At 40.9% G+C, this 21,409-nt stretch overlaps 1 protein-coding gene across 23 annotated transcripts in view; it reads right to left on the bottom strand.

Moving 5' to 3' along the window:
- Positions 1 to 21,409, bottom strand: part of LARP1B (La ribonucleoprotein 1B) — a 154,060-nt gene that overhangs the window by 111,302 nt on the left and 21,349 nt on the right. For all 23 annotated transcript variants that reach the window (XR_012093433.1, XR_012093434.1, XR_012093432.1 and 20 more), the window contains exons 6-8: positions 12,682 to 12,825; positions 12,312 to 12,477; positions 6,271 to 6,415 (exon numbers count right to left, since the gene is read on the bottom strand). Coding sequence is in view for 19 of the 23 variants with exons in the window: in XM_073017625.1 (XP_072873726.1) it covers positions 6,271 to 6,415; positions 12,312 to 12,477; positions 12,682 to 12,825 (455 nt within the window). In the remaining 4 variants the exon portion in view is untranslated. The remainder of the gene's footprint in view (positions 1 to 6,270; positions 6,416 to 12,311; positions 12,478 to 12,681; positions 12,826 to 21,409) is intronic.

Below are 21,409 nucleotides of genomic sequence, written 5' to 3'. Positions count from 1 at the left end.
AAAATATCATCTCTAATCTTATGAGTTACAATATGTAATGTATAAAGGCCAGGCATGGTGGCTCACGCCTGTAATTCCAGCACTTCGGGAGGCTGAGGCAGGTGGATCATGAGGTCGGGAGTTCGAAACTAGCCTGACCAATATGGTGAAACCCCGTATCTACTAAAAATACAAAAATTAGCCAGGTGTGGTGGCGAATACCTATAATCTCAGCTACTCAGGAGGCTGAGGCAGGAGAATCACCTGAAGCCAGGAGGCAGAAGTTGCAGTGAGCCAAGATCGCCCGACTGCACTACAACCCAGTCATCAGAGCGAGACTCCGTCTCGAAAAAAATAAATAAAATAATAATAATGTATAAATTAGGCCTCAATTTAAAATAAAATATTTAAGGAAAAACTTGTGGGATGAAAAAGCTCAAAGTTCTTTATGTACAGCTACTAAAGCCTCTTCCAACACATGCTTTTTATAAAAAATAAAAAAGAGGAGGCCGGGCACGGTGTCTCACACCTGTAATCCCAGCACTTTGGGAGGCCGAGGCAGGCAGATCATTTGAGGTCAGGAGTTCCAGACCAGCCTGGAAAACATGGCAAAAACCCGTCTCTACTAAAATGCAAAAATTAGCTGAGCGTGGTGGCAGGGGCTTGTAATCCCAGCTTCTCAGGAGGCTGAGGCAGAAGAACTGCTTGAACCCGGGAGGCAGAGGTTGTAGTGAGCCAAGATTGTGCCACTGCACTCCAACCTGGGTGACAGAGTGAGACTCTGTCTCAAAAAATAAAAAAAAAGAGGAAGGGGCATAACAAACATTGTATATAGTAAGGTATCATAGTATTCTCTTATATAAACCAACTATCTCAGGAGGAAGACTCAAGAAAGAAGTAACACTGACCACTACCAAGGCAGGTAACTCATTCACTGTTGGTGAAAAATGGGAAAAAAATGTTTTACCATATACCCTTTTTTTCCTTGGACAATCACTGGAAGATAACCATATAACCTTCTGAGTTTTGAATTTTGTGTAATTTATTTCCTATTTAAAAATAATAAATTTAAAAGGGAAGTGAAGAACACAGAAAGTGAAACATTCATCACTCAGGCCTTAAAAGGATCATACAGAAACTACACCATGCACAAAATTAAGGTAAAGACGAGAAGAAACAGAGTTACACATATTTTTATTAAAAACCAGGCCTTGGTAATCCTGAACTCCTAAACAATGAGTTACTGGGTACATAAATATTTTCCAGTATCTGAGGTTTTATCTGACTTAGCTATTAATTTTGATCCTTTTCTTAATGATACACACCTACTATTATGAATAACTACCAATGCTGGAATACATAGATGTTGCATTCTCACTGCCTGGTAGTAAAGGAAGACTTGAATGTGCAAAGACCTGGAGATAAAAAGAAAAGAGCACAAGTTCTGAGGAACCACAAGTTCAGACAATTTAGAAAACAAGGTTTGAGATGAAAGTAGCAGGTACAGTTCTGAGGCTGATATTATATTAATTATTCCTCTCAATCCTCATACTCTATTATAGCTTAAGTATTATTTCCTAAATTTTAACAAGAAAATTGAAGCATGAAGATGTTATGTCAATTACTTAGTTATACAACTGGTAAGCTATAGAACCAGGATCAATTTGTTCTAATAAATGGAAGACACAAAAAGCTTTCAATTACAGGGAAGACATCAAGAATGCAGTAAGCTAAAAAATAAATGAGTGGAGAAGAATCAGATTCAACCAGTTTGGTTTGCGTATGCATATTTAACCAGGGCAGATACAGGTACCAGCTAAAGTATTTTGCTTCTCTCGAGTTTTTTTCAAGAAAGGAAAACCTTCAGCATATTCAAATACATACAGGAAGAAGACGGTAGAAATGAAATGCATGAAGATAAAGGAGTTAACAACAGAAAGACATCATTTAAGACTAACAATAATAGCAAATGTTTACTTATTTAGAGCTTACTACCTTTGGCAGATACTTTCATTAATACAATTCATCCTCACAACAACCCTAGGAAGTATATATTATTGTCTCAGGACACTGACCATAGTCACAGAACTATAAGGGACATATTCATAGGTCCATGACCTTAGTATCTTTACACTGCAATGCATAATGAAGCCTCAGTTTCTTAACAGAAAAAGAACACCTTTCCTACTATTACAAATGGTAGGTGCATAATGAATGTTAAATGAATGCAGACTTAAGTTCTTCTAAATTGCTATGTTTACATGTTTCTGCTTTTCAATAGTGGTATTTTTTACTGTATCATTAGCTACTGTATCAGTGCTAACATAACAGCAGCTCAAAAGTTTCCTTTTAAAAATCCTTCCTAACTGTTGTAGGTTGTAAAAACAAAACGTCAATGATCTTAAAATTGTGCTTGAGGATTTAATGGGACTACAAACAGACCAAAAAGGCATACAATAATAAAATTACAACTATATTCGTACAGAAGTAGACAGGGAAAAAATGGCAACAACTTCATAAAAAATGGCAGCTGAGTTGGACCTTTGCTATAGCACAATGGCAGCAGTTAATAAACTCATTCTAATGCCGGGGACAGTAGCTCACGCCTGTAATCTCAGCACTTTGGGAAGCTGAAACAGGAAGATCACTTAAGGCCAGGAGTTGGAGACCAGCCTGGCCAACATGGTGAAACTCCATCTCTACTAAAAAATGAAAATAAATAAATAAATAAACAAACTCATTCTACTATGAATCATAATATTTGCTCTAAGAACAAATTTGGAAAAAAAAAACTAATTTTCTCTGTTAATTACAATATATAGAAACCTTACATACCTATCTATAAACAAATGCAATAATGACATTGCTGACAGTAATTATTTTCATGAAACCAAGAACCATTAATTATACACCAACAAATCATTATTTTATGTTGTTTTTAAAACATGGATTTTACTATAGTAAAATCAATTCTCCTGTCTCAGCCTCCCGAATAGCTGGGATTACAGGCACATCACCACATCTGGCTAATTTTTGTATTTTAGTAGAGACAGAGTTTGACCATGTTGACCAAGCTGGTGTCAAACTCCTGACCTCAAGTGGTCCACCCGTCTTGGCCTCCAAAAGTGCTGGGATTACAGGTGTGAGCCACCGCGCCCAGCCCCATAGTTGATTTTTAAAATAGGAAGCACAAATGTGTTCAAAAACTTGCTATTCAAAGAAGCCTGTTAAGAAATGAGGGTGGGCACAATGGCTCATTCCTGTAATCCCAGCACTTTGGGAGGTTAAGGCAGGTGGATCACCTGAGGTCAGGAGTTCGAGACCAGCCTGCAACATGGTGAAACCCTGTCTCTACTAAAAAATACAAAAATTAGCCGGGCATGGTGGCAGGTGCCTGTAATCCCAGCTCCTCAGGAGGCTGAGGCAGGAGACTCGCTTGAGCCCGGGAAACGGTGGTTGCAGTGAGCCAAGATCACACCATTACACTCCAGCCTGGGTGACAGAGCAAGACTGTCTCAAAAAAGAAAAAAAAGAAAAGAAAATGAAAAGACAAAAACTAGGAAAAAAAATTTGCAAAATACATATAATGGACTTGTATCCAGAATAAAGAACTCATACAATTATCTTTTAAAAAACACTTCAATAATAATGAACAAAAAATCTGAACAGACATTTCCACTAATAAGGTATGCAGATAAAAAAGCACATGAAAATATGCTGACAGCTTTAATCACTAGGGAAATGCAAATTAAAACCACAATGAGTCCAGGCACAGTGGCTCATGCCTGTAATCCCAACACTTTGGGAGGCTGAGGCGGGCAGATCACAAGGTCAAGAGATCAAGACCATCCTGGCCAACATGGTGAAACCCTCATCCCTACTAAAAACACAAAAGTCAGATGGGCGTGGTGGTGTGTGCCTGTAGTCCCAGCTGCTTGGGAGGCTGAGGCAGGAGGATCACTTGAACCCAGGAGACAGAGGTTGCAGTGAGCCAAGATCACACCACAGAACTCCAGCCTGGGCAACAGAGAGAGACTGTCTCAAAAAACAAACAAAAAAACACAATGAGAGGCCAGGTACAGTAGCTCACACCTGTAATCCCAGCACTTTGGGAGGCCAAGGCAGATGGGTTGCCTGAAGGTCAGGAGTTTGAGACCAACCTGGCCAACATGGTGAAACCTCATCTCTCTTAAAAATATAAAAAATTAGCTCAGCGTGGTGGCAGGTGCCTATAATCCCAGATACTTGGGAGGCTGAGGCAGGAGAACTGCTTGAACCCAGGAGGCAGAGGTTGCAGTGAGCCAAGATCATGGCATTGCACTCCACTCCAGCCTGGGCAACAAGAGCAAAACTGAAACTTTGTCCAAAAAATAAACAAACAAAAAAAGCCCACGATGAGAAACCACTACATATCTATTATTCAAAAAACTGACAATATAAGCCATGAGGAACAAGTCCCACACATAATGGTAGGAATGCAAAATGGTAAAGTCACTTTAAACAATAGGTTGGCATTTTCTTATAAAGATAAGCATATACTTACTATACTTTCCAGCAATCACAATACTATTTATCCAACAGAAATATATATATCCCTATAAAGATCTTCATGCTTTACTCATACTCTCCAAAACCATAAACAATCTGAATGTCCACCAACATGTGAATGGATGAACTGTGGTATATCCACACCATGGAATACTAGTCAGTAATATGAAAGAACAAACTACTGCTACATGCAACATAGGTGAATCTCAAAAGCACTATACTAAGTGAAAAATCAGAAACAAAAGGCTACAACTTCTAAAATTTTATGATAGTCTGGAAAATGCAAAACTATAGAACTATAGGGATAAAAAGTAGACTAGTGGTCAGGCGTGGTGGCTCACATCTATAACCCCAACACTTTGGGAAGCCAAGGCAGGTGGATCACCTGAGGTCAGAGAAGTTCAAGAGCAGCCTGGCCAACATGGGGAAACCCTGTCTCTACTAAAAATACAAAAATTAGCTGGGTATGGTGGCACACTCCAGTTATCCCAGCTACTTGGGAGGCTGAGGCAGGAAAATCACTTGAACCTGGGAGGTGGAAGTTGCAGTGACCCAAGATTGTGCCACTGCATTCCATACTGGGCAACACAATAGGACCCTGTCTCAAAAAAAAAAAAAAAGCAGATTAGTGATTGTGGTTACCAAGGGCTGTGTGTAGGGAAAGAAACTGGCTAGAAAAAAAAAAAAAAGATGTTGAAAGTATTTCTAGAAACAGGCCAGATGAGAGATTTTTTTTTTCCCCAAAGTGCTGGGATTACAGGCATGAGCCACCATGCCCAGCCAGAAGGACTATTTTAAATTAGCCTTTCAATAAGTGGGAACGGCTGGGCATGATGGCTCACACCTGCAATCCCAGTATTTTGGGAGACGGAGGTGGGTGGATCATGAGGTCAGGAGTTTGAGACCAGCCTGGCCAAGATAGTGAAGCCAAGTCTAAAATACAAAAAGTAGCCAGGCATGATGGTGCGTGCCTGTAGTCCCAGCTACTCAGGAGGCTGAGGCAGCAAAATCGCTTGAACCCGGGAGGTGGAGGTTGTGGTGAGCTGAGATCGTGCCACTGCACTCCAGCCTGGGCAACAGAGTGAGACTGTCTGAAAAATATATATATATTATATATTTATATACATAATAATAAATATATATTATATACTTTTATACATAATAATAAATATATATTATATATTTTATACATAATAAATATATATTTATATAAAATAATAAATATATATTATATATTTATATAAAATAATAAATATATATTATATATTTATATAATAATAATATATTATATATATAAATAGATAATATCTATATTATATATCTATATATAAATATATATGGGAACACATGCTTTTTTACAGTAACCTAAAGAAATTTTTGTTTGATTGTGTTGTTGCACTCTATTGCCCAGGCGTGAGCCACCACGCCCAGCCCTGAAGAAGTTTTAAGGACCAAGAATGTTCAAAAGGGTTAAAGTTTGAAGGATCAGGTTTAAAATAGGTTGACTAATTGAGGGGGAGGGGAAGGAGAAAATATGTAGTAACAACATTAGCAATACTTTCAGGGTTTTCCAAGGTTAGACATTTATGAAGGTTTTACAAAACAGAAAAACGTCATGGAACGCTGTCTGAGCCTCAAGCAACTACAGATTGTCTGTTTTTAATATTCTGTTTTTTAGAGAAGTTTTAGGTACAAAGGAAATTTGAGTGGAAAGTACAAACTGTTCTTCAAATGAGCAATTACCTCTAAGATGAGATTAAGGTTTGTAGTGAGAGCCTGAACACGCTGAAAACCAGCAATCAGGGAAATAGGCAAGAAACCTTGTTCATCCATCTTTCCCCGAAGAAAGAAGTCTCGTTCCAAATTTTCTACACTGAAGTAATATTCACTGAAAAGAGAAATTAGAATTTCATCCATTTATTCAGTAGAAAAAAAATATTTCTATTGCTCGCACACTAACTGTGAAAAACAATCATTAACATGAAAATATTATAATTTGGCTAACAATATGTATAGGTCTAATACAACATAGATAGGGTAAAGATATAAGATAGCAAAAAACCCTACTGAATTAATTTCTCTTATACTTAAAATACTGATTTTCCAAAAAATTAATAACTTCTATTTAGATCAGCTTCACTAAATATAAAGAATTAAGCTGCTCATTTTACTTTAAGATAGTTCAATAATTGATTTTAACGAGTTAATTAGATGAAAATCTCTACAAAGCCACTTCTACTTGTTTCATTTAAGTATTAGATAACAAAGCTAATCACGTTAGCATAATGCCTGCCAATTTTTTCCCAGTCACTGAGAAGAATGGTATATTGGAAGTATCCTTTGCCAAATTCGCATACAGAAAAGTAGTTCGTTTTGTTTTCTAAATTGACAAAGTACTGACATGTTTAACACTTCTGAAGCCTAGTAACCAGCACAATGCTTAGTTAAAAACTTAGTGAACATGGCCAGGCGGGGTAGCTCATGACTGTAATCCCAGCACTTGGGGAGGCTGAGACGGGCAGATCACCTGAGGTCGGGAGTTCAAGACCAGCCTGACCAACATGGAGAAAACCTGTCTCCACTAAAAATACCAAATTAGCCAGGTGTGGTAGCACATGCCTGTAATCCCAGCTACTTAGGAGGCTGAGGCGGGAGAATCCCTTGAACCCAGGAGGCAAATGTTGCAGTGAGCCAAGATCGCGCCATTGCACTCAAGCCTGGGCAACAAGAGCAAAACTCCGTCTCAAAAAAAAAAACTTAGTGAACACACAGGCATATGTGCACATATATATTTTGAATGATTCAAGTCCTCCATACTTCTTTCTTTGATAGACGGACTATAAGACATTAAGGGTGGCCCGGTGAGGTGGCTCATGCCTGTAATCCCAGCACCTTCAGAGGCCAAGGCAGGTGGATCGCTTGAGGTCAGGAGTTTAAGACCAGCCTAACCAATATGGGGAAACCCCATCTCTACTAAAATACAAAAACTAGCTGGCCATGGTGGCAGGTGCCTGTAATCCCAGCTACTCAGGAGGCTGAGGCAGGAGAACTGATTGCACCTGGGAGGCAGAGGTTGCAGTGAACAGGGAGCGTGCCACTATACTCCAGCCCGGGCGACAGAGCAAGACTGTCTAAAAATAATAATAAAAGACATTAGCTGGCCGTGGTGGCTCACACCTATAATCCCAGCACTTTGGGAGGCTGAGGCGGGCGGATCACAAGGTCAGGAGATCAAGACCATCCTTGGCTAACACAGTGAAACTCCGTCTCTACTAAAAATACAAAACACTAGCCGGGCGTGGTGGTGGGAGCCTGTAGTCCCAGCTACTCGGGAGGCTGAGGCAGGAGAATGGCGTGAACCTGGGAGGCAGAGCTTGCAGTGAGCCGAGATTACACCACTGCACTCTAGCCTGGGCAACAGAGCCAGACTCCATCTCAAAAAACAAAAAAAAAAAACAGAAAAGACATTAAGGTATAACAGAATACAGCTAAAGAAGGAATATCCTTGATACCATGAGGCACATGGAGGCAAAAATATAGAAAATGATTAGATGTCTTCTCTTGAAAAACACAAACTGGCAGGGTGTGGTGGCTCAAGCCTGTAATCCCAGCACTTTGGGAGGCCGAGATGGGCGGATCACGAGGTCAGGAGATCGAGAACATCCTGGCTAACACAGTGAATCCCTGTCTCTACTAAAAAATACAAAAAAACTAGCCGGGCGAGGTGGCGGGTGCCTGTTGTCACAGCTACTCGGGAGGCTGAGGCAGGAGAATGGCATAAACCAGGGAGGCAGAGCTTGCAGTGAGCCGAGATCCGGCCACTGCACTCCAGCCTGGGCGACAGAGTGAGACTCCATCTCAAAAAAAAAAGAGAAAGAAAAACACAAAACCACTTAACCTTTCTGAAAGAAGTATAAATGGATGAACATCAATGATGATGGGGCCTACAGTTTAATAATCCCACACTATTTCCAAATCACAGAGAAAGTTTTCAAACATGGTATACAAGTTATGGGAAAACAAACCAGCTCACATTTTGGGGTATAAAACTCAGTGACTAAAGATGCCCTTGAAGTATACGGACCAAATTCTCTCTTTGAAAAAAAGGCATCATAACTGAAAACTGGTTTTCAGCTATCTTTTACACAAGGGGAAGAAAATAAATCAACTTATTTTAAGAATGTAAATATCCAAATTTTCCTTTAATAGTTTGACATTTATCCAATTGTCAGAGCGCAAAACTCTCTCAAAGACTACTGAAATACTACTGACATCTCAGTAACACTAGTAAATCACTTACTCTTTTTTTTGAGATGGAGTTTCACTCTTATTGCCCAGGCTGGAGTGCAATGGCATGATCTCAACTCACTACAGCCCCCACCTCACAGGTTCAAGCAATTCTCCTGCTTCACTCTCCTGAGTAGCTGGGACTACAGGCGTGTGTCACCTTGCCCGGCTAATTTTTGTATTCTTAGTAGAGACGGGGTTTCACTATGTTGGCTGGCCTGGTCTCGAACTCCTGACCTCAGATGATCCACTCGTCTTGACCTCCCAAAGTGCTGGGATTACAGGAGTGAGCCACCTCGTCCTGGCCTCATTTACTCTTTTTAAACACTGAAGGAAAAAATCTAAGTCTTAAAGAAATGAATATTCTGATGGTTGTTACGCCTCAAAAGCCTTATTCATAATATCTGGCATGTGGTAGATACATAATACATGTGTTAAAATTCTAAAATTTCATGCAGGGCACGGTGGCTCATGCCTGTCATTTCTACATGTTGGGAGGCCATGGCAGGCGGATCACCTGAGGTCAAGAATCCGAGACCAGCCTGACCAACATAGTGAAACCCCAACTTTACTAAACATACAAAATTAGTCGGGCATGGTGTTGCATGCCTGTAATCCCAGCTACTTGGGAGGCTGAGGCAGGAGAATCGCTTGGACCTTGGAGGCGGAGGTTGCAGTGAGCCGAGATTGCACCATTGCATTCCAGCCTGGTTGACAACAGCAAAACTCCATCTCAAAAGAAAAAAAAAAATTCGAAAATTTCAGACATTAAGACATTTGATTTAGTCACAAGTTACAACTGGTCTTAGCTGTGAGATGTGAACTTCCCTAAATCAATAATAAACTGTCCCGGCTAGGCACAGTGGCTCACGCCTATAATCCCAGAACTTTGGGAGGCTGAGGTGGGTGGATCACTTTGAGCTCAGGCATCCGAGACCAGCCGGGGGAACATGGCAAAACCCTGTCTATAATAAAAATACAAAAATTAGCTGGGCACAGTGTCACGCGCCCGTAATCCCAGCTATTCGAGAGGCTAAGGCAGGAGAATTGCTTGAACCCAGGAGGCGGAGGTTGAGGTGATCTGAGATTGCACTGCTGTACTCCATCCTGGGTGACAGAGTGAGACAATGCCTCAAAAAAAAAAAAAAGAAAAAAGAAAAAAGGAAAAAAACCTCTAAAGAGCTGCAAATCTGTCATCTCTCAGTGCCAAAAGAGATTATCACAGCTAGAAATAATCAAGATCTTTACATTTTAATGCTGATATCACAAACAATTAATATAAATGTTAAAATGTTAAAATATAAAACTTAAAATGTTAAAAACAAGTAGGCCAGGCACGGTGGCTCATGCCTGTAATCCCAGCACTTTGGGAGGCCGAGGAGGGCAGATCACAAGGTCAGGAGTTCGAGACCAGCCTGACCAGAATGATGAAACCCCGTCTCTACTAAAAATACAAAAATTAGCTGGGCGTGGTGGCATATGCCTGTAATCACAGCTACTGGGAGGCTGAGGCAGGATAATCACTTGAACCCGGGAGGCGGACGTTGCAGTGAGCCGAGATCGTGCCATTGCACTCCAGCCTGCACAACAAGAGCAAAACTTCGTCTCAAAAAAAAGTTTAAAAAAAAGACCTTCAACCTGACACCTTCAACCATTTTGAATACTTTTAGGCCTCATACTTTACAATTCATTTTGCATCATTTTTCCACAGGTGTCAGGAAAACTTTTGGTGACTTCTCATAAAGAAAATCAAAATCTTAATCAATCAGCCTATCTATATATTAGAAACCAAATAATACAAGGTAAAAAGCACGACTCCTTCAAAGCCAGATCTCCACTAATCAAATAATGGTAATAATAACAAGCCACACTAAACCTAGTGCTCTACTAACATTTGCCAAAATCCCTACTGCTAGATCAACCAAAAAAAGAGGCATGACCAATGCCATATCTGACATTTTGCTCAGTGTCCTAGGGACATCATCAAGTCCTACCTTAGAGGTTCTGGATTCTACACTGCATGATCAGAAATTTTGTCAACACTGAAGTAGCTCTGCTCCTCCCTCACTTGTATGAGCACTGGAGGCCGATTATCCTGACGTGGAGTTGCATGTCCACTGTCAGGTCTCAGAAGGGGCTTGGCAGCAAAAGTTACAAAAAAGACAGTAATAGTGGTATGAAGTTGACAGCCACATGTCAAGCACTTTCTGCCCATAAAAAGGCCCTTTTCTTCAGTGTTTGCATCAACTGTAACAAAAGAAGCAAGAACAAAATAAACAAGTTGCTCCACACTGTAAGCAAATTGGATCCACCATGAAGGCAACCCAGGAAGGTGCCTGGCTGATGATGATAAAGAAATTTTCTAGTAACAGAGTAGAGTCTATTTTATTTTGGAAAAATAGATGATTCTAAAATGCTTATGCCCTTTCAAAAATAGCCCTTTTCCTTCACCTTGTAAGGAGAGAAAAATTTCAAGTTTTAACAAATTGGTTGTGCAAACTGCTTGGCAACATTTTTCTCTTGCCTATAAATAAGCAAAATATCCTATACAATACTAATATGCATAGGGTTTGTTTTTCCTTTCAAAAAATAGAGCTGATATTCTCCTGACTTCACATTCAGTACCCAAAAAGCAACTACTATGAGAACTAGAGTAAGAAGTCTGAACTAACATATAAGGTAGTCCCCATTTAATTACATGTCACAAAGAAAAACTCAGAAGATAAAAAAAAAAATTTAGAATTCAGAAGTCAATTGCTAAGAAGAAAATTAAAAGATACTACCATTCTTTGTTATTTACATTCATTTGCAAATTCTAATATAAACACCTACTGGCAAATAATAAGCCAAATTTTACTTCTTCAATTTCAAGTATATATAGAGAAGCTTTACAGTCTTATATTTATTCATATTATGCAATAACATTTTACCTAATCTCCTTTAAGGAGAAAAATATCTAAATAGTATAGAAGCCAGGAGACATATAAACAACATAAACCAAATACAAAATTTTTCAAATACCTATTTTAATCATATTCCCTAAAAATATATAACCAAAATAATTGTTAACATTTTCCAACCTTTACTAATAAGTAGCTTTAAAAATGTTATAACAGGCCAGGCATGGTGGCTCACACCTATAATCCCAGCACTTTGAGAGGCCAAGGTGGGCAGATCAGCTGAGGCCGGGAGTTCAATACCAGCCTGGCCAACATGGCGAAACTACAAAAATTAGCCAGGTGTGGTGGCATGTGCCTGTAATCCCAACTACCCAGGAGGCTGAGGCACGATAATCACTTGAACCCGGGAGGCAGAGGCTGCAGTGAGCCAAGATCGTACCACTACACTCCAGCCTGGGCAACAGAGAGAGACTCTTTCAGGAAAAAAAAAAAAAAAAAAAAAAAAAAAGTTATAACATATTCATTATCAGTAACATTAAAGTTTGATATTGCCACAGATTTTGCTATCCCATCTGCTTACATCAAACATCCACTTACATTTGACGCTTAATATACTCTTTAAGCAATGCTTCTTCCACAGGATACACCTGTACACCTGTACCATCATCATAGTAATACATCATACTGGTATTAAGTTCTGTTTGAAATGGTTGATCAGTCCTTTCACCATGTTCTTGATAACCATATGAATAATCAAAGTTCACTTGATGTGAATAAAGAAAAAGAAAGGTAATCACATATTAGAAAAAAAAATAGTTACTATAGATAAAGTGAAGAACTTCAAAGGTTAACAAACATAAAATCATCTATTACCAAACAAAGAAAATTAGTTAAAACATAATAGAGGATAGTTGCTCTATTTTTTTCAAAGTTTATCTAATTTAACAAAACAAAAATTATGTCATACATCGAGGATTTCCTCTGCCTCGTCCTCTTCCCCGTCCTCGGCCTCTTCCTCGACCTCTAAAGGAACCTCGGATATTACCACCCTCACTTCTCACACTGGAAACTTCATCTTGATCATCTCTTTTTTCTCTCTCTCGCCTCCAACCTTTTAAAAATAAAAATATTTTTATATACTTCGATTTGCCAAGTAAAATAACATGATTGTCTTTATGAAAACATAGTAGCCACCTTCTTCCACTTTGTCACTAATTAACAGTAGCCAGGCATTTTTCAGATGGATACAAACTGAAGAGATCCAACAAGAATTTATCAAAAATATCTCTAGCATAAAACAGAGCCTAAAAAGTATTGGCATATGAAGAATACATTCTAACAAGTAAAATCACATATTAGAAAGATAAAGAGATAATTTTATGAAGATTGTGCTGATAAAGATTCAAGAAATTCTAAGACTACTAATTTGTACTATATAAAACTCCTAAAAAACACTTCTCACAAAATATTTAAGGATGGTTCTATTTAAGTAAATGACATTCCTTATAAAGTAAAAAGGAAGCCGGGCGCGGTGGCTCACGCCTGTAATCCCAGCACTTTGGGAGGCCGAGGCGGGCGGATCACAAGGTCAGGAGATCGAGACCACGGTGAAACCCCGTCGCTACTAAAAATACAAAAAACTAGCCGGGCGAGGTGGCGGGCGCCTGTAGTCCAGCTACTCAGGAGGCTGAGGCAGGAGAATGGCGTGAACCCGGGAAGGCGGAGCTTGCAGTGAGCCGAGATCGCGGCCACTGCACTCCAGCCTGGGCGACAGAGCAAGACTCCGTCTCAAAAAAAAAAAAAAATAAAGTAAAAAGGAAATGAAAACACAAAACAAATTGAGAAAAGATATCTGAAGCGAAATACAGAAATTCTATCTAGAGTACATGTAAGAACCATACCACTCTCTCTCATGCAACACACACACACACACACACACACACACACACACACACAACCACTCAATGGGGAAAATATCTAAAATACAAGCAGGGCAAAAAAATGCAAGTGGACAATAAATACTGAAAATGCTGCCTACCAATGAGTCAATAATCATACAAGTCCGGGCACAGTGGCTCAGGCCAGTAATCCCAGCACTCTGGGAGGCCGAGGTGGGTGGATCAACTGAGGTCAGGAGCTGCAGACCAGCCTGGCCGACATAGTGAAATACCGCCTCTACTAAAAATACAAAACTTAGCCAGGCGCCGCAGCACACACCTGTAATCCCAGCTACTCAAGAGGCTGAGGGAGGAGAATCACTTGAACTCGGGAGGCAGGGGTTGCAGTGAGCCAAGATTGCACCACTGCACTCCAGCCTGGGCTACAGAGCAAGAGTCCCTCTCAAAAAAAAAAAAAAAAAGAAAAGAAATCATAAAAAGAGGCCCGGTGTGGTGGCTCATGCTTGTAATACCAGCACTTTGGTAGGCTGAGACGGGCAAACTGCTTGAACTCAGGAGTTCAAGACCAGCTTGGGAAACATGGAAAATCCTGTCTCTACTAAAAATACAAAAAATTAGCCGGAGGCCGGGCGCCGTGGCTCAAGCCTGTAATCCCAGCACTTTGAGAGGCCGAGACGGGCGGATCACGAGGTCAGAAGATCGAGACCATCCTGGCTAACACGGTGAAACCCCGTCTCTACTAAAACTACAAAAAAACTAGCCGGGCGAGGTGGCGGGCGCCTGTAGTCCCAGCTACTCGGGAGGCTGAGGCAGGAGAATGGCATGAACCCGGGAGGCGGAGCTTGCAGTGAGCTGAGATCCAGCCACTGCACTCCAGCCTGGGCGACAGAGCGAGACTCCGTCTCAAAAAAAAAAAAAAAAAAAAAAAATTAGCCGGGCGTGGTGGTGGAGTGCCAGTAATCCCAGCTACTTGGTAGGCTGAGGCAGAAAAACTGTTTGAACCTGGGAGGTGGAGGGTGCAGTGAGCCAACACCCTGCCACTGCACTCCAGCCTGGGCAACAGAACAAGACTCCATCTTAGAATAAAAAAAAAGAAAAAAGAAAACAGTGCTCAGCCTTACTGACTATAAGAAATGCTAATTAAGACAATGAAAGGTTCTTTACCCCAGTACAACAAATATTTTAATGTCTCTAATATGAAACGTGGACAAAGTTTAAAAAGGTTTAACATTAGCCAGGTATGGTGGCTCACACCTGTAATCTCAGCACTTTGGGAGGCTGAGGGGGGCCAATCACTTGAGGTCAGGAGTTTGAGACCAGCCTTGCCAACATGGCGAAACCCCATCTCTACTAAAACTACAAAAATTAGGCCGGGCGTGGTGGCTCACGCCTGTAATCCCAGCACTTTGGGAGGCCGAGACAGGCGGATCACGAGGTCAGGAGATCAAGACCATCCTGGCTAACACGGTGAAACCCCGTGTCTACTAAAAAATACAAAAAACTAGCCGGGCGAGGTGGTGGGCACCTGTAGTCCCAGCTACTTGGGAGGCTGAGGCAGGAGAATGGCGTGAACCCGGGAAGGCGGAGCTTGCAGTGAGCTGAGATCCGGCCACTGCACTCCAGCCTGGGCGACAGAGCGAGACTCCGCCTCAAAAAAAAAAAAAAAATTAGCCAGGCATGGTGGTGGCACCTGTAATCCCAGCTACTTGGGAGGCTGAGGCAGGAGAATCACTTGAACCTGGGAGGCAGAGGTTACAGTGAGCCGAGATCTCGCCGCTTCACTCTAGCCTAGGTAACAGAGTGAGACTCTGTCTCAAAAAAACAGGTAGAACATTTGTATATTGCTAATAAGGTTGAAAACAGGTATATCTACTTTGAAAATCAACTTGGAATAATCTAATTAATGTGAAGATATGCAAATCCTAGAGAAAAGGTTTTACAACCTTAGCACTTTAGACTTTGGTGTGGGGGCCTGTTCTGTGGACTACAGGATGTTTAGCATTATCCATGACCACCACCTACTAGATGCCAGTAGCACCCACTCACTCCCTCAGTTGTGACAACCCGTAACAAATATCTCCAATGTCAAATGACTCTATGGGGAAAAAAAAAATCACCCTCACTGAGAACATTACCTTAGATTCCATAGTTCCATCCTCAATGCTTAGACCTAAAACAGTCTTTTTCAAACATTTCTCTTTTTTTAAAAATAGAGATGAGGTCTCACTACGTTGCCCAGGCTTGTCTTGAACTCCTGAGCTCAAGCGATCCACCCACCTCCCCCTCCCAAAGTGTTGGGATTACAGGAGTGCACCACCGTGCCCAGCCACTTTTTCAAACATTTCTGCCTTAATCTGTAAGTAAGCCTTATGTATGTCACACACAAGTACACTTACAAGAAAATTTATAATTTAAACACATATCATTTTAAAATTTACTATGTGAAGCACTCTAGGTTTTTAAAAACCTTATCATGAACCAATATACTGATTTCATAACCCACTCACAGACTATAGTCTGCAGTCTGAAAAAATTACCCTAGAGAACCTCTTGTACTTGAGTGCTGGAAAACATGCATATTAAAATGTTTACGGTAGCACTTTAATATCAAAAAAACAAGAAACAATCCAAATACCCACCACCATTAGTACAGATTTTATCAAATAGTGAAACAGCCTTTCAGCAGGAGGAGAAAAGAAGACTTACAGTAATACAACCAACACACATTAATCTAAAGAAAAGTAGGCTGGATTTAAAAAAAAAAAAAAAATTCCTGCCAAAGAATGTTGATAAAGTCACATTGCACGGCGATTTCAAAACATGCAACAAACCAATGCACTTAAGCTCATTTTTTCCGAAACAATGGGATGAAACTGCAGAATGCACGACGGGAAGTTTAAAAGTAATAGTAATATATATTTCTTAAACAGGGTGAGTTTCCACTGTTCATCATCATCATCATTATTATTATTATTGATTTTACAGATGGGGTCTCACTCTGTCACCCAGACTGCAGTGGCATGATCATAGCTCACTGCAGCCTCGAACTCTTGGGCTCTCAAGCAATCCTCCTTACCTCAGCCTACCAAGTAACTGGGACTACAGGTGAATGCCACCATAGTCAGCTCATTATATGGTTGTTCTGTATAACTTTATATCTATTTTCTTGTATATTCAATATTTTTCTTTTTTTTTTTTTTTTTTTTTTTGAGACGGAGTCTCGCTCTGTCCCCCAGGCTGGAGTGCAGGGGCCGGATCTCAGCTCACTGCAAGCTCCGCCTCCCGGGTTCACGCCATTCTCCTGCCTCAGCCTCCCGAGTAGCTGGGACTACAGGCGCCCGCCACCTCACCCGGCTAGTTTTTTGTATTTTTTAGTAGACACGGGGTTTCACCGTGTTAGCCAGGATGGTCTCGATCTCCTGACCTCGTGATCCGCCCGTCTCGGCCTCCCAAAGTGCTGGGATTACAGGCTTGAGCCACCGCGCCCAGCCGTATATTCAATATTTAATAAGAAAAAAATTAATGAAATTAGGAGTATCCATTACTTTTAGAATAAAAACTTAAAATGACATTTTGAAAAACAGTAGGAAAAAAGTCCATTTTGCTATAGACAAGTTTTATACATACATACATATATATATGCACCCCTACACATGCATGATCACTGTGCATTACAGCCCCAAATTCCCAGGCTCAAGCAATCCTCCCACCTCAGCTTCCCAAGTAGCTGGGACTACAGGCTTGCACCATTGCATTTAGTTAAAGTTTTATAATTTAGAAGTCATATTTTGTGGACAATTGAGAAAAATTAATTGTTGACTAGATTTTAGATGGTACTAGGAAACTAGTGTGATTTTCTTAGATGATGCATTTTCTTAGGACATTAGTGATAAAGCGTCAACAGCTCCAAGTTACTTTCAAGGGATTCAGCAAACAAATGAATTAAATACAGAGAAATTATTAATCTAGATGGTGACTAGACAGGTATTCACTGTACAATTCTTTCAATTTTTTGTATGTTTAAAGTTTTTAATAATACATTAGAAATTTTTTTTAATCAAAATATATTTACCTCCACACAGGTATATTTAAAATTTTTGAATGGCTATATTGTCTGTAAAATTTCCTTAGGCCTTTCTATCCATTCACAGGACATGACTTATCAGATTTCAGCAGAAAACTATAAAAACAAATGCTCATCCTATTGTTTCCACATATCCTCCTATCCTCTGCTTTCTGAAAATCTGAGCAAACTCCGTGAAAAAATGTATCTGGGTTGGATGTGTTGGATCGCACCTGTAATCCCAGCACTTTGGGAGGCCGAGGGAGGCAGATCACCTGAGGTCAGGAGTTCGTGACCAGCCTGGCCCAACATGGTGAAACCCTGTCTCTACTAAAACTACAAAAAGTAGCCGGACACGGTGGTCCATACCTATAATCCCAGCTACTTGGGAGGCTGAGGCAGGAGAATCCAGCCTGGGCAATACTGTGAGACTCTGTCTCAAAAAAAAAAGTATCTGGCCAGTATATTTAATGAAAGTAAAACCATTCAGTAAAAACTAATGGGCCGGGGTGCAGTGGCTCACACCTGTAATCCCAGCACTTTGGGAGGCAGTGAGCCAAGATCGCGCCACTGCACTCCAGCCTGGGCGACAGTGAGGCTTTGTCTCAAAAAAAAAAAAAAAACCCAAAGACTAATGGGATACTTTTTATGGAATGATCAGCCTAACACCTGAGCTAACTCGATATTAACACAACTGAAAGTGAAATACACACAGTAGTATTCCAAGCAAAAAAAAAAGCCTGAACCTAATCAACCTAGCTCTTTCTTATTGCCAGTTTTAAAAGGAACAGGCAGGCCGGGTACAGTGGCTCTCACACCTCTAATCCCAGCACTTTGGGAGGCTGATGCTGGAAGATCGCTTGGGCCCAAGAGTTTGAGACCAGCCTGGGCAACATGGGGAAACCCCATCTCTACAAAAAATACAAAATTAGCCAGGTACGGTTGTGCATGCCTGTAGTCCCAGCTACTGAGGAGGCTGAGACAGGAGAATTGCTTGAGCCTAGGAAGTGAAGGTTGCAGTGAGCCGAGATCATGCCATTGCACTTAGCCTGGGAGACAGAGTGAGACTCTGTCTCAAACAAACAAAAAAAAGGAACATGCAAATGCCAAAGAATACCATGACAAAGCGGCCGGCACAGTGGCTCACGCCTGTAATCCCAGCGCTTTGGGAGGCCAAGGAGGGCGGATCATGAGGTCAGAAGATCAAGACCATCCTGGCTAACATGGTGAAACTCCGTCTCTACTAAAAAATACAAAAAAAATTAGCCAGGTGTGCTGGCGAGCGCCTGTAGTCACAGCTACTTGGGAGACTGCGGCGTGATGTGGAGCTTGCAGTGAGCCAAGGTGGCGCCACTGCACTCCAGCCTGGGTGACAGGGCAACACTCGGTCTCAAAAAGGAAAAAAAGAATACCATGACAAAGCAATCAGTCAAATCCAAAATACAGGAATTCCACTAGACATGGGACTTAACACATAGCAAAAAGAAAAAAAGTTGCTGATGAAAATGTAAAATGCTACAAAGTAGCCGTTTCTTATAATGTTAAATACACAGCTACTATATGACCAATCAATTCACTCACAGGCATTTGAGAAATACATACATTCCACACAAAGACTTGTAAACAACTATTCATCAGCGTTATTCAAAGTCCAAAAACTATAAACAAGCCCCTTATCCATCAACAGATAAAAAGACAAAGGGCTATATGCATTCAACAGAATATTATTTGGCAATAAAGAGGGAGAAGCTGAGTGCAGTGGCTTAACTTTGTAATCCCAACACTTCGGGAGGCCGAGGCAGGAGAATCGCTTGAGACAAGGAGTTCAAGACCAGCCTGGGCAACACAGCAAGACTGTCTCTAAAGAAAACTTTTTATTTAATTAGCCGGGCATAGTGGCATGCACCTGTCATCCTAGCTACTCAGGAAGCTGAGGTGGGAGGATCACTTGAGCCCAAGAGTTCGAGACTGCAGTGAGCTATGACTGTCCCACTGCTCTCCAGCCTGGGCAACAGAATGAGACCCCATCACTTATTTTAAAAAAAAAAAAAAAAAAAGAGGAAGCTAAAGCTTGTTTGAAAAGTCTAATGAGAAAATTATTATCTCCACAGTCTCAAAGCCTCTCTCCACAAATTACATAGTAATTACAAAGGGAGAAAAGAGTATTTTTATAATTAAACAAAAAACTGAAGAAAATTTAAAAATTTTTAGTCTAGAGTACACTACCTAAACCAAGTTATCAAAGTTAATAATCAGTGTTGTGGTCGGTCGCAGTGGCTCAAGCCTATAATCCCAGCACTTTGGGATGTTGAGGTGGGTGGATCATCTGAGATCAAGAGTTAGAGCCCAGCCTGGCCAATACGGTGAAACCCCATCTCTACTAAAAATAAAAAAATCGGCCGGGCACAGTGGCTCAAGCCTGTAATCCCAGCACTTTGGGAGGCCGAGACAGGCGGATCACGAGGTCAGGAGATCAAGACCATCCTGGTTAACACGGTGAAACCAAGTTTCTATTAAAAAATACAAAAAACTAGCCGGGCGAGGTGGCGGGCGCCTGTAGTCCCAGCTACTCAGGAGGCTGAGGCAGAAGAATGGCGTAAACCCAGGAGGCAGAGCTTGCAGTGAGCTGAGATCCGGCCCCTGCACTCCAGCCCAGGCGACAGAGCAAGACGCCGTCTCAAAAAAAAAAAAAAAAAATTAAAAATTAAAATTAAAAAATTAGCCGAGTGGGGCCGGGCACGGTGGCTCAAGCCTGTAATCCCAGCACTTTGGGAGGCTGAGACGGGTGGATCACGAGGTCAGGAGATCGAGACCATCCTGGCTAACTCGGTGAAACCCCGTCTCTACCAAAAAAATACGAAAAACTAGCCGGGCAAGGTGGCAGGCGCCTGTAGTCCCAGCTACTCGGGAGGCTGAGGCAGGAGAATGGCGTAAACCCGGGAGGCGGAGCTTGCAGTGAGCTGAGATCCGGTCACTGCACTCCAGCCTGGGCGACAAAGCAAGACTCTGTCTCAAAAAAAAAAAAAAAAAAAAAAAAAAAAAAAAAAAAAAAAAAAAAAAAATTAGCCGAGTGTGGTGGCATGAGCCTGTAGTCCCAGCTACTTGGGAGGCTGAGACAGAAGAATTGCTTGAAACTGGGAGGCAGAGGTTGCAGTGAGCCCAGATCACATGCCACTGCACTCCAGCCTGGGCAACAGAATGAGACTCCATCTCAAACAAAAAACATAAATAATAATAATAATAACCAATGTTGTAATCAAACTAACAATCAAATAAAGTTACAGGAGCAATCAAAATTAATATTAATCAATGTTGTAATCAAATAACCAAATAAAGTTATAGGGGTAATCAAAGTTAATATCTTCAATAATGGAACAAACCAAGGTCATACTGCCAGGCAACTCACTAAGAAGAAAATATTATTTTTTTACACAGTACTCCTGGCCAAAAATTCACAACCCCAATCCAATCACATGGAAACATCAGAAAACCCACCCAAAGTAAAGGATATCTACAATACAATTATCCTACAATCTTCAAAAAAATCAACGTCATGAAAGATAAAAGCAAAAGAACTGTTACAGATTAATGGAGCCTAAAGAGAAAAAAAAAAATTAAATGAGTGATCCCAGAATGGATCCTTGGAGCAGGGGAGGGAACGACTATAAAGGACTTTATTGAGAAAAATCTGCCTGTGGACAATCACATTGTATTAATGTTAAGTTTCATTGTTG

Source organism: Chlorocebus sabaeus, chromosome 7 (genome assembly GCF_047675955.1).
Source record: "Chlorocebus sabaeus isolate Y175 chromosome 7, mChlSab1.0.hap1, whole genome shotgun sequence".
Classification (NCBI taxonomy): Eukaryota; Metazoa; Chordata; class Mammalia; order Primates; family Cercopithecidae; genus Chlorocebus; species Chlorocebus sabaeus.
The sequence above is the reverse complement of the archived record's forward strand: the minus strand, read 5'-3'. Positions and strand labels throughout refer to the sequence as shown.